The sequence below is a fragment of the Mastigoproctus giganteus genome, chromosome 6, assembly GCF_048544385.1.
Source record: "Mastigoproctus giganteus isolate SK-2022 chromosome 6, ASM4854438v1, whole genome shotgun sequence".
NCBI classification, from domain to species: Eukaryota; Metazoa; Arthropoda; class Arachnida; order Uropygi; family Thelyphonidae; genus Mastigoproctus; species Mastigoproctus giganteus.
Window position 1 is genome coordinate 80,635,700 of NC_143580.1, and position 13,207 is coordinate 80,648,906.

Consider the following 13,207-nt stretch of genomic DNA (forward strand, 5'->3'; position numbering starts at 1 on the left):
TTTAGTAGTGGCGTGAATATGCACCTCTTAACTTCACATGTGACTTGAGTACCTAAAGATTGGAAACCATTGTGTTAGACTCAAAAGGAAACACACAAAATAAACTTTAAACACTAATGCTGTATCTTATTTCACTTATTGCATGGAATAGAATATCTTGAAATTTTGCTGAGTCTGAGGAAACTGTCTTAAGCGTATTCAGGTACCCTTGCCTGAGGTTTAGATAACATCCTTACTGATCTCTAAGCCGGGTGGGAAGGAGCAGCAGTACGTAGCACACGCTTCTTGATTAGACCGGGGTTCGAGCCCGTCACCACCAAATACGGAGGATGCGGAAAGGTCAGGGAATGACCACCGCATATCCCGGAGCAATATGGCCTTAGTTGCTAATACTCCTAAAAATCAAATAACAAACAAACAACTGATCTCTAAGAGACTTGTCTGATGACGTAACTGATGATAAATACCATCTTCCTGAGGCAATATTACGTCACCAATTTCTGTACAGATTACTTAATTTATTGGACTGCCTTAGTTTTTGTAAATATGGTATTTATATAAATTGCAATAACAGAATTTTAATTATTTTAAGATTACATTGATCTAGGGCTCATAAATCATCAGTGTAATCAATAAAATTAGTTTGTAAATATATTTTCTTTCTCTTTCATAGAGATACATGTCCAGTTTCTGATTCTGTACAACACATCTACTGATTTTGTGGGAACTGTTAATTGTTTGCAAAGTCCATTAAATTTAGATCCATTAAAGGGATTTTTTACTGCAATAGTTAAATTAATGCTGTGCAGTTTATATGACAAAATAATTTGATTTAAGGTAAAATTGCACTTGAAGATCTGAGGGATGCCTAATCAGGAGGAAACTCCTACACCTTATAAGCTAAGCTTGTGGGGAACAAAATGGCATCCAAGTCAAATGCTTGTGCCTTGCCTTCTCATGATGCAACCTTGTTAGTAGGGAGTCAGGTGTATGGTTAAAAAATAAACAAATATGGGCTTCCTGTATGGTACTAAGCTGACTAAATTGAATAAATCATAGGCTAAAGCATGTTCACAATGGTAGAACAAATTAATCAAAACTTATACCAGCTGGAATGTTGCCCCTGTAAGCAGGGTCCCTATGACTTGTTTTTTGAATAAGGATCCACAGTGCTAAATGTGCTATCAGAACAACCATCTGGGTAGGCATTATCAGTGTTAGAAGTTAAAATAGCAAGAGCTGTAGAAACCAAAGAAAATAAAATTAGTACTGGAAAATGATGCATTAGGAGTGAAAAAAAAAAGTAAAATAAAAAATAACACATGTTCGTTCATTCATTCTAATAATTTGTCTAATCCTTTCTCCATCCTTAAATTTATTCAAACTACTCACTTCACAACACCGAATGGAAGTTTGTTTCAATAATCAACTATTCTCTGGCTGAAAGCAAATTTCTTAATTACATCTCTCCTCCAGCCTCCCTTGATTTTAATTTGTTACCTTTGTTAATTTGTGTGTAATCTAGTATTTAAGGGTGGCAGAAAAAAAGAACCACTCTTGCATCCTCATTTTTTAATAAATTCAGATCTCTAGAAAGATTATTTAATTCTGATTGTGAAAAAGTGAAGGGTTATTGATGTACAAGGCTGAAAATCTAGACCTGTAAATTGATTGCTGCAGTTGATATGTTGTCTGAGTCATCATTTGATCCTCCTTTCAAAATCCCTCCTTCAGGTAGGTGTGTATTGGTTAAAAAACATATATATATTTAAAGACTGTATGGAATGTATCGACTTCAGCAGAAATCTAGATATATAAGTTACACAGAAATATCAATCACTTGTATATCTCTCTCCATACTATTAGAAAATTTGCAAATTGATTAATGATAAAGAACTGTGTAACCATACTTGTAGTGGTGTAGCACATGAGCTGCAGTATATATGGACTGCTCAGCTTTTATCCTGTCTTCCAAATGAACACCTGAAGTAGAACACATAGAGCACCCTTGAGACATTAAACAGCTGGCTGTTTTTGCAATACACCAGACAGCAACTAACATGCAACATACTGATTAACTCAAGGTCAGATTTAATCAGTCAGATATAATGCAATGCTTGAGTTGCATTTGGCTTTACAAAGTGTGGTACAGTTTCCAGACTGGTGCAATAAAAAGAATACAAAGTGAAGGAGCTCAAAAATGATTTTATTTTTATTCAAAATAATGACTACCTGATTAAATGCACTTATTACACCATTCTAAAAGTTTCTGAAAAGAGTCATTGAAGGCAGCCAAAGAGATGTTTGGTTTAGCAGTTACATTTTTTTTTTGTCCTTAACATCTTGAAATCTCTTATCGTTGAGAGCAGTTCCAGCACCAGCAGACTTCTTCCTCTTTCACCTTGGGAAAGAGGAAGTAGTCTGCTGGTGCTGCATTTGGAGAGTAGAGTGAATGGTTCATCTCCACAATGCCATGTTTTGACAGAAATGGCTTCACAACAATTGTGGAATGGGCAGGAGCATTGTTTGTGCAATAAGAACCAGCTGCCTTTTTCTAAAAATTGCAGCCCACCCTGGAAATGTGCAAGAATAATCTGTAGCACCCATATATAGAATGCATCATTGACTCTCCCCCCCCTTCAAGTCAAATTCCTTGTGAATCACACTGTTTGTTAAACAACATGATGAGCATAGTCTTGAACCTCAACTTTTCTGTAAACAAAACTTTTTGTGCTTTGGTAATGATTTTGAAGTCCACTGCATGCTCTGAGGTGCCTCCGTAGCCAGGTGGGAAGGAGCAGCAGTCCGTAGCACACGCTTCTTGATTAGACCGGGGTTCAAGCCCGTCACCACCAAATACGGAGGATGTGGAAAGGTCAGGGAATTACTACTGCATATCCCATAGCAATATGGGCTTAGTTGCTAATGCTCCTAAAAACCAAATAACAAACAAACAAACAAGCAGCATGGTCTGACACTTCATCTCTGGATCATACAGAAACACCCAACGGTCATCTTCAGTGACAGTACAGTTGAGGAAATTAGGAGTCTTAAAGTCTGGATGAAGTCCAGGCACTCCCCGGCTTATGTAATACTCAACTTACAGAAATTCAACTTTATGTAAGTTTTTGCTGCCCAGTGCAAACTTAAAAAAAAAAATCGTGGAAGTGTATTTTGCATCCCGTAGGAATAAATGGAAGTATTGTGAAAATATCGTAATGTGAACCCAGAAACACTTTTTTTTTTTTTTTGGTAATTCGTTCAAAGACCTCGGAAGTTGGTGGAATTTTCGCTATATAACTAAGCTATTTATCTCTCTAAAAGGTCATTTTTATAATGGAAATTGCACTACACTTATATTGTTATCATATGTTCTGTTATCACAAAGGTGTTCAATTTTGAACGCCTTTGTGATATTTTTCTAAAACATATTACTTGGAGTTCACTACCATAAAACAATAAAAACAATTTGCACTTTCGGATTTATTGGGCTTTTCTGTTAGTGCAATCTATTATAAACGGATAGTAAACTTGATCTTATTGCATTTCCAATAATACTGATAACTGGAATTCTGTGGATTTTTCGTTACGGTATTATGGTATAATGTGTTCCCCTTCACTGTTATCTTCAATCATATAAAAAATAAATAAATTTTCAGAATATTCTCTTCATTCCTATTTACTTATTACAATGGTGAAGGGAATGGGACCAACGGAAAGTGCAAGTGCTGGCAGTGCTAGGAAACAAAACAAAATTGATTTAAAAATGAAGATGATTAATTAAGAAGTACGATGCAGGACAAAGTTTGTCATCTATTGCACGGGAATTAAGTCTCGCTGCTGCAACAGTGAATACTATTTTAAAGGACAGTGCACGTCTAAAAGAACATGTTAAAGAATCAACATATTTAAGATCAACAGTGTTCAGATGCTATATTGAAGATGGAAAAAGCTGTTAATAATATGGATGAAAAATCGGATTCAGAAGCAAGTGCTCCCGAGTCTAATGACCATTCAAGCAAAAGCAAGTAGTATTTATGAAGACATTAAGGGTAAGTAAGGCGAATCCTAAGCCAAGTTTGTGGCAAGAAACAGGTGGTTTAATAGGTTCAAGCATCGTGCTGGTTTCCAAAACATTAAAGTGTGCGGTGAAGTTGTCAATGTCGATTCTGCAGCTGCAGAGAAATTTTGTGATGTGTTGAGGAAAAAAAAAAAAAAAAAACCTTTTCTAAATCTCCACAGCCCTCAACTTCCCCAGCAGCATACTTATCAGCTGGAGAGTTAATTCTGGCAATGATGCTCGAAAAGTAAAACTTGCCTGTCTCCTCTCTATTTTTGAAATTATGTAAACTTTTGTAATTTTTCCTGTGCATGAGATTTAAGAAAATGGTGAGGGATGGAATATTTTGGTAACATTTTTGTAATCGGGTCATAAAAATACACTGAAACACCTAACTTTATACTCAGGAGAGAATTAGTATTGTACAGTGTTATCAATGAGTCATTCAACTTAATAGAATTGATAATTCTGTGGCTTTGTAATAAATTTCTTGATGTTGCTCAAGTGCATTAAATTTATGGCTCTGATGTGAAATTTCCATTCTGCACAGTCAGACATGATTTGCTGCTTGAGCAAGTGGTCATTCTGAGAAGTAAATTTGCATATTCCTGGGTGGTTTGCTGGATTAGTCCATCTTCCTAAAAAGAGAGTTAGAAGGTGGGTGTTGCTGAAAACATATAATCGGATTTAGAAAGTTTGGTTGCATTATGTAGTACTTATTATTCTTGCATGTGGGAGATATACTTGGGGTTATGCTTAATGCTAGTGAGACTTGTCTCACTAGCGTGAATGTGTAAGCAGAAGATTTGATTGTCTCATAACAAGTGGATTTTGCCACACATCTCTAATTTGTAGTTGTGATCTGACTATCAATGCTATTAGCACTTCAGACTTCTAGTTTGGCAGTCTTAGTTATAATCACATGAAGAATATCAACAACAGATCTCAGAAATGCACTGATGGACTTAACTGGTATGTGTAACACAATATTTAACTTTTCAGTATACTGTCACTGGTTTAAAATTTTTGCTGGTAAATATTCCTTTGTTATGCATAAGGTTTATTATAATTTGATACATAAATGCTGCCCTAGTGGCAAAAAAAAAATTTATATATATATATTTTTTTTAAAAAAAATTTTTTTATGGTTCACAGTTGTGCAAACATTACTGCAAATTTCAACAGATGGCATAGGTAGTTGCTTTTACACATTGCCCCTGTTTTTAGCCTCTGCTTCAGATATTTAAGTGAAATTACTTTTGTTATTTTACTGTAATTTAATTTTAAGTGAAAACTAGCTAACCAATTTAGCTTAAAAATAATAAATAAATAATAAATATAAAAAAAAAAAAAAAATCCTACTTCCATTTCTAAAGATGGTGTTACTTCCAAAAGAAAGGCCTTAGCATGTGGAACATTCACCTCTACTTCTGAAATACAGTCGATTCCGGTTATTTGGGACACATCGGGACTAGTGTATTTTGGCCCGATTAAGCGTCTGCCCCAATTATCCGAAGTGTCACGTAAATAGTTACACAATGTACCCCCCCTTTACAATTAGTTCACAGTACAACCAAATTACGTTACGACGAACTCACCATAGTAAAGTACCGTGCACTATATGATATGTAGTAAGCACCGGTCATTGTGATCACGTTTGTGAATTGAATTTTAATTCTATTAAACAGCGATTCTAATTAGTGAAAATAGGAGGAATGTTATCCACAGGCTATAAAAGTAAAGATATATTAAGCACAAATTTACCCTTTATTACCTTACCAATTAAAAATTTAAATGATATGTGAAATTCGGAATAATTAATATGTACTGTAACTTAATATGTATGTACTAACTAAACTAGTTGACATTTCTGTTCACTGACATTTGTGGGTGGGGGTTAAAATTTAAAACAGTAAAAAGATAAGCAATCAATAACAAAAAACACAGTGCACACAAATTGCAAGTAACACGATATGCGGGCAAGTGAGAACGGAGTAACAAATTATGAAGCTTTAAAAATAGGAATGAAGAGAAGATTCTGAAAATTATTTTTTTATATGATTGAAGATTCCATAGAAGTGTAAACACATTTTACCATAATAACCCACAGAATTCCAGCTGTCGGTATTATCGCAAATTCAATAAGATCGAGTTTATTATCCGTTTATGATAGATTGCACTAACAGAAAAGTCCAATAAACAGGTGACTGCTAATTGTTTTATGGTTGTGACCTCCAGAAATCCGACCGGACTACGTGGAACGGTCGGAGACAATCGTAGGGTAATCTCCAGTGCTGCGGTCTCCTGCCCTGATTAAACGGCGTTTTGTCCCAATTAAGCAAAGTAAACCCCTGGCTATTTTCTCTATTGGGTTCTATTTTTTAAGATTTGTCCCAAATAAATGGCTGACCTGATTAACTGGTGGCCCAAATAACCGGAATCCACTGTATCATAAACCCACTGATGCATAAATATACCACCACCCTATATCACAAGCTCACTAATAAAGCAATCATTGTTAATTTCTGATCAAGCCACTCCATTTTTATGAAAGTGGGTTTTATCAAATGGGTCATCCTGAGAGCCTTGAATATCTGTGGCACCAGAACCAGGAATTTAGACACACAAAACTCCTGCGTGTTAGCAGCTATCTTTTTAAAATTCATTTAAAGTACCATTAAAAAGACAACAGATCAAGCCAGCAAAAATATGAAACTGAGGTACAGGTTTCAGGGAAGGAGGAAGCTGAAGCTACACCTCAGAGCTACCCATGTCCTTTCTCATGCTGGATACGAGGAACATGATCAGTTAGATCACTTACCATTAATACAGTGGTACGTGTGTGTACAGGCCAGTTATACAGGTAATTAATAAATACATATATTTCCTAATTAATAGTTAGTAAATAAATATAATTTAAATTCCATTCCAAATAATACTGAAGAAGTTCCCAAGATGGGTTATGTAATGTAGTTTTGCATGTATTTCAGCCAAATTGTATAAGATCATTAAATGTTGCCCCTGTGTAGCAAAATGTTTTCATTATTCTGTTATTCTTAAAGGTGGGTGGGGGGATAGAGTACTGGAAAAATGATGCAAAGGAGCAAAATTTATATAACATTATAACATAAATAACTTGAAAGGCTGTTCCTAATTGTGGTATTACTGCCGTTCTATGGACATCTTAAGAATTTTTAGGTTGTGGGGGTTACTACATATATGTAATAGAGATACATGAAAGATTTATATAATAGACTATAGTTTAAAACCCAAACTTGTTCTCATAGATGCATGCATGTGTACTTTGCGTACTGCATTTAGCAACATTTGAGCCTTCTTTCTCTAGCAGAAACACTTTGTTTGAGCCAGTAGGACAGTATATACTAGAATGGGGCACCAGAGTAAAAGGTTTAGGACTCACTGATCTAATCATTGAAATTTACTTAAGATTTCTATTTTTACAAGGGAGAGTGTGAGTTTATTGTTGTAGCTGAGTATTGCTTGTTAAAAGCAAAATTTCTTTCATATCATCTGCATCAGCAGTTGCCTTTTTTATTAATTGATGTGTTTCTGTCAGCTTACTTAAGCGATACAGGGACACTGAAAAGTTAAAATAAAGCAAAATTAGCATTTAATATAAACAGTAAATGTACACAGCATGATTTTTTGTTGTTGTAATAAGTATTAAGGATCATTATTAATTTTTTAAAATAAGACTTTCAGTATTATAAGTTTTAAAAACATTGTATAAGAAAAATGTTTTAAACTTTTTTTTTTATTTCATTTAAAAAAAAAATGTGTGAAATTGAGAAGCTGATAGAAATAAATTTTCCACTTATATATTTATTTATTTATTTTATTTTATTATTATTATTTTTTTGGCTTTGAAAAGACTTATTTTGACACCTCATTTTAATCCACCCATTTCAACTTTTTTATTCGCTTGGTTTTAGGTTGGGGCAATAAGAGAAGTTTATATTACTTATATAGATTCTTCAGGAGATATATTTGTTCAGTTTGATGGAATAAACCAAACATTATTGGAAATGGAAATGAATCAAGTAATTGAGATCTGCGAGGTATGATATTATTAGGTTTTGATTTTTTTTTTACTTGAATTGTAATTAAATATGATTTTGCCATGCTATTATATATAGTGTAAAATTTTTATTTGTTTGTTGCCTCTTCCTAATATTTTAAATAAGCCATGACTCATTCAGGGCAAAATTTGCTACTATATGGATACCTCTTGTCAACAGGTTATTCAACCAACTAAAGTTTAATTTTTAGATACATTTATTTTTAGCCTTTTGCATAGGGCAAACCTATGGAATTTCTTTATATAGAATATTCTTTGCTTCTTTCTTCAAGCCTGGAAGAGATTTCCTTAGCAAAATTTTACTTCAATAGATGCTGTATAGATATCTTTCACTAAACTTCAAACAGATACCTCCCCATACCACTTTATTTTTTAAACCTATATGTGTAAGCAGTTCAACTTTCAAAAATCAGCGCTGTGCAATTTACGTCCATATGATTTTTTTTTTGCCATTTTTACATTCACTAGAACTGAACTAAAAGGAACATGCACAAAGGGGGAAAATGATACTGCCATTAAAAAGACAGTGGACCACCTATAAACAACTACAAGACAACGGTACAGGTTTCAGGGAAAGAGGAAGCTAAAAGTGCACCTTGAAGTTACTCCCTTCCCATCCCCTATTGCTAGAAACCATGCACACAGTCTTATGTCACTTACAAATTAACTTTTTTTTAACTGAATTCTAGAAATTTTGAATGTATTGTGCTCTCATTAGGTTTTGTGTAGACTGTGGTGTTATTCTTTGGCGTAGCTAAAGGAAGAATGTTTTCACAATGCTTTTACCATTCAGTACAGCATAGCACGTTTTTGGATTGTTTTCAGATTTTGAATATTCATTGTCCAGAAAAGGCTCTAGAGGCAACTAAACCTCCACAGAAGGAAAATAAAACTCCTCAGTTATATAGCCAGATTTCAAAGCCTTAACTCATTAACCCAGAATGGACAGCATTATGTGACATGCCTATGTCACAGAACACTGTCACAGATTCACCCCCCCCCTCCATTCAGATGTGCTGAATGGTAAAAAACTTTGGCATTTCTTTCCTTTAAAATTTCTGCATTTCTTTTATACTGAGAACTCTGTAATTAGTATTGGCCATGTAGTGAAAGGAAGGTTCCAGGCTTTTTACTGTCCAGCTAGCAAAAAATGAAAATAATAATAATTAAATATGATGTACAGTCAGTATTTACCTTTAGAAATGTTTCTTCTCTGTGTAGCTACCTTCTAGGGCAACACAATTTTTGCATCTCTGGATAAACTCTTTTAGGTTTTTGAACAGAACTCACTTTGAGCAGAAAACCAGGCTTCCACTTCATTAATAAGCTCCTAATCACTGAAATCTATAGCTCTGTAATGGTTTTGTCATTTCAGGAAAAAGAAAGAAGTGCTAAAGGTGAGAAGTCAGGGAGAATAAGGTGGGTGCTTCAGATTTTCAAAGCCATACCTGATTGCAGAATCACCGCTGAATATCTTCTAATGTCTCTTCAACTTGATAGACTCCGCAGTCAGACTGTTGCCTATTGGGAGGTAATCTGTATGAATGATTAGACTTTTAGGTCCTTTAGACTCCCAGAAGACTGACAGTTGAAATAAGATTGTAGTTTGTACATGTGGAAATTAGTTTTTGAGAGTCTGCAAAGAATTGGTTGGCATTAATCTTTCAGACTTCAAATGTGGAATGATTGTGGGACAGCCACATGTAGTCAATACCCATGGTGAGTACCATGTGTCTCGTATTGTAATACTGCAGCAAAGTGGCCCAGCTAACCACCCTGTATGATGTAAGAATAGCAGAACCAGTATCCATAGCCTGTGGTGTCATGAATTTTAAGCAATTTATTTGTGTTTTCACTGAGCAGTTTTTCCTAGAGTGACTAGTAGTTATTTTTAAGTTCCTACATTTATTAGAACTCCTTATTTGATAGAAGCTCTTCTACAAAAAAGGGTTTTACAGAGACCGAGAAAGGAAAGCTACCTTTCTTTATATTTTGCCTTGCTTATTGCTAATCCTTAGTAATCTCTGCTTGGTCACACAAGGCACTGAGCCTTCCTTCCCTGTGGCGGGACTGGAAACCATGACAGAAAAGTTGATCTGCCAAGGGCTAAGAGGAACAAATGTGGATCACATTGGACCCATATCATAATTATAATTCTGTCATTTCAAAAAGCCAGTAATGAAAGTTTGGCACATTTCTGGAAATGTCAAATAGGAAATAAATTATTGCAAATAAAACAAGCACCCCAATCCCGGAATTCAAGCTTCTGGAAAGACAGACACAAAAGTTATTCTTGCAAGACTGCGTATTGGTCATGCACATCACACACATGCATATTTACTTAAAAAGACAAGCAACCAACATGTTCACAATGTGAAATTTACCTCACCGTGTAGCATCTACTGACGGACTGCCCCTTTTATGAAACACAAAAAACAAATCCATCTTTCAAAATAGCTTACACCAGTCTCTAATGGATATTTTTGGGAGTGATGCAAGCCTCAATAAACTGTTTATTTACTTAAAACTGATAAAATTCTATTGCCAAATATAATATGCAATTTAAGGTTTAAAATTTTGAAATAGCAGCACTTAGTGCAATTGTAAAAGGCACAGTATAGTCAAAGAAGTTCTTGCACACCAAAAAAATATAAACAGCAACAATTTGGTATACAGTTCGATGTAAGACAATTTGGCAAAAGACAATTGGAAGCTATTACAATTTGGCAAGTGTGAACAATTTGGTGAATTCTGTGCAAAAATTGGTATATAACAAAGCAAGACTAAAAATGCAAACTTTTAACATGCCATGCTGTAAATGATTAATATAATGACTATGGTTAATTTAATGACAAAGATTTGGTGAAATTATGTTCTTTATATGTTGCACCTAATTGTCACTTGCAGCAAACTGTCATGCACCAGATTGTCTCATGCATCAAACTGTCATGCACCAGATTAACGTGATCTCTAAAATTATGCATGTGCACAAATATCTCTGCTTATATATTATATGTAAATAACACACACACACACACACACACACACACACACACACACACACACACACACACACACACACACACACACTCTCTGTAAAATCATAACACTCCTGTTTATAATGCTGTTCTGCATTTAATACTCTTTTTGTCTGTAGTCTGTACTCTTTCTGCATTTAATACTGTAGGGTTAATCATGGCTCCGTGATTAACCCTACAGTACCTCGTATTTTTTAACATCTGTAGTGCTCCAGTTTGAACAGTTTTCACCCTGTCACTCTTTTTTAAGGTACCAAGAAGGAATATACCCAGATATAGCCCTTCTTGGTTTTGGAAAAGGAAAGGAATGACAGAAACAAAATCATAGAAATCATTTGATTCAATTCATTTACTTCATAGAAATTGTTCACACTCATGAATAATTTCTATGAAGCTTTGAAGAAGCTGATCATTATGCATGTTTCCATTTAATGGCATTCATATGCTTTCCTAAGCTTCTTTTTAATTTCAGTATTGTTCATTTGCTTTCCTTGCTAGTATAGTAATCAGTGTCTTTTTGTGTATGTTCAACATGGAATCGGTAAATTTCATTAATGACAGCATTATTATGGGGCACCGTAGATCATTTCACATGGCACTGGGTGGTCACTAGAGGTCTCTAGTTCCACCATACTGAGTGGCGCTGAGATTGGTCTCGTGAATGCAGCACACAGATAGTTCAAATTGGTGGATGTTGCAGATATATATATCAAGCAAAGAATGGTGATTGAATTTCTTACCAAGGAAGAAGTGATGCCTATCGAAATTCATACATTTCTCAGAAGTGTTTATGGTGACTACACTGTAGATATTAGTACAGTTATTCGTTGGGTAAAACACTTTAAGAGTGGGGAAGTGACATTAGTGGACATAGTGTTTTTGTCAAGCAGTTCCTGTGGTTCCCCACAAATCCACACAGAGTGGAAGACTATCCCCAGGTGAGTTGGAGCAGGAAAAATGCAAGACGCATAGGTAAGAGTTCCCTATAGAAGGGATAGGGGTTAGAGAAGAAGAGAAAGTGCTAAAGTGTGAACGAAGACCGCCTTAAAGGAAAACTGCTGTGTGCATAGAGCTGTGAACAGATGAAGAACATTGTTTTAACTAAGCAACTGTCAGAGATAAGTGGAGACATTAGGATATTGCCAAGATGGCATAGTTTTTTAAGAGGTGAAGGGTGGAGTTGAAAATTTTATGGAGCAGGAGGTATCTTGGTAGATTGGGTGTCCACCTAATGAAACAGCAAGTCTTCCAGAAAGAAGTGTAGAAGCAGAAAGAATCCTGCCTGGGAAGGGTCCCGGGCCAAATGGCAAGGTGATCCCACGCCTGTCAGTTGATCAGCGTCAGCAGAACCCCTTCAATGAGGACTCATCAAGGGTGGTTAAAATCCCGCCTGGGGAGTGTCCCAGGCCATCAGAAGAGCCCGAAAGCATCTAATCCCATGCCTGGGGAGTGAGCCGGCATTAGCAAAAGAACTTTAAGGAGAAGAGGTGAAGGCAGGAATCCCACCCAAGGGGTTTATCCCTTGCAGAGAGTAGTGTTGACATCAGCAAGAATCTCCAGTGGAAGCTTTGTCAAGAGAAGTTGAGTATTACCCAGTGAAGTCTTCTAGGAGCAACAGGGAACTCATTGGAGCATTGTAGGAGAAGATGAAGTTACTGTGAATGGACAGGGCAAAGCTAGAGACTGCTCTCGAGTGGCCACTTAATAGTGACTTGGTGATGTAATTGCAATGGTGTGTCCTGTAGAGCACAAAATCATTACTGGGATTGGTATATCCCTATGACTGACAAGTTATTTAATTTCTGGTGTGACTGGCAGTGGGGAAGCTAGTCGACAGAATGAGCTGCAGTAGTCATAGGTGTGCCAGTTGGAAGTTGTGAGTGATAGTAGCGTCTGTTGAAGACTGCGGTGGCATAGGTCGAGAATGCTCTGTAGATTCTAATACCCTAGCCTCTGGATGGATTGTCAGTGCATAGAGGGTCAGGGAAGCGGCTAGCCAATATTGTCAGT

General features: G+C 35.8%; 1 protein-coding gene across 1 annotated transcript in view; it reads left to right on the forward strand.

The window, feature by feature from the left end:
• tapas (tudor domain-containing protein 7 tapas) overlaps nt 1-13,207 on the forward strand; it is a 279,776-nt gene that overhangs the window by 53,114 nt on the left and 213,455 nt on the right. The window contains exons 5-6 of the mRNA XM_090376230.1: nt 8,014-8,139; nt 9,535-9,690. Of these exons, the coding sequence (XP_090232356.1) occupies nt 8,014-8,139; nt 9,535-9,690 (282 nt within the window). The remainder of the gene's footprint in view (nt 1-8,013; nt 8,140-9,534; nt 9,691-13,207) is intronic.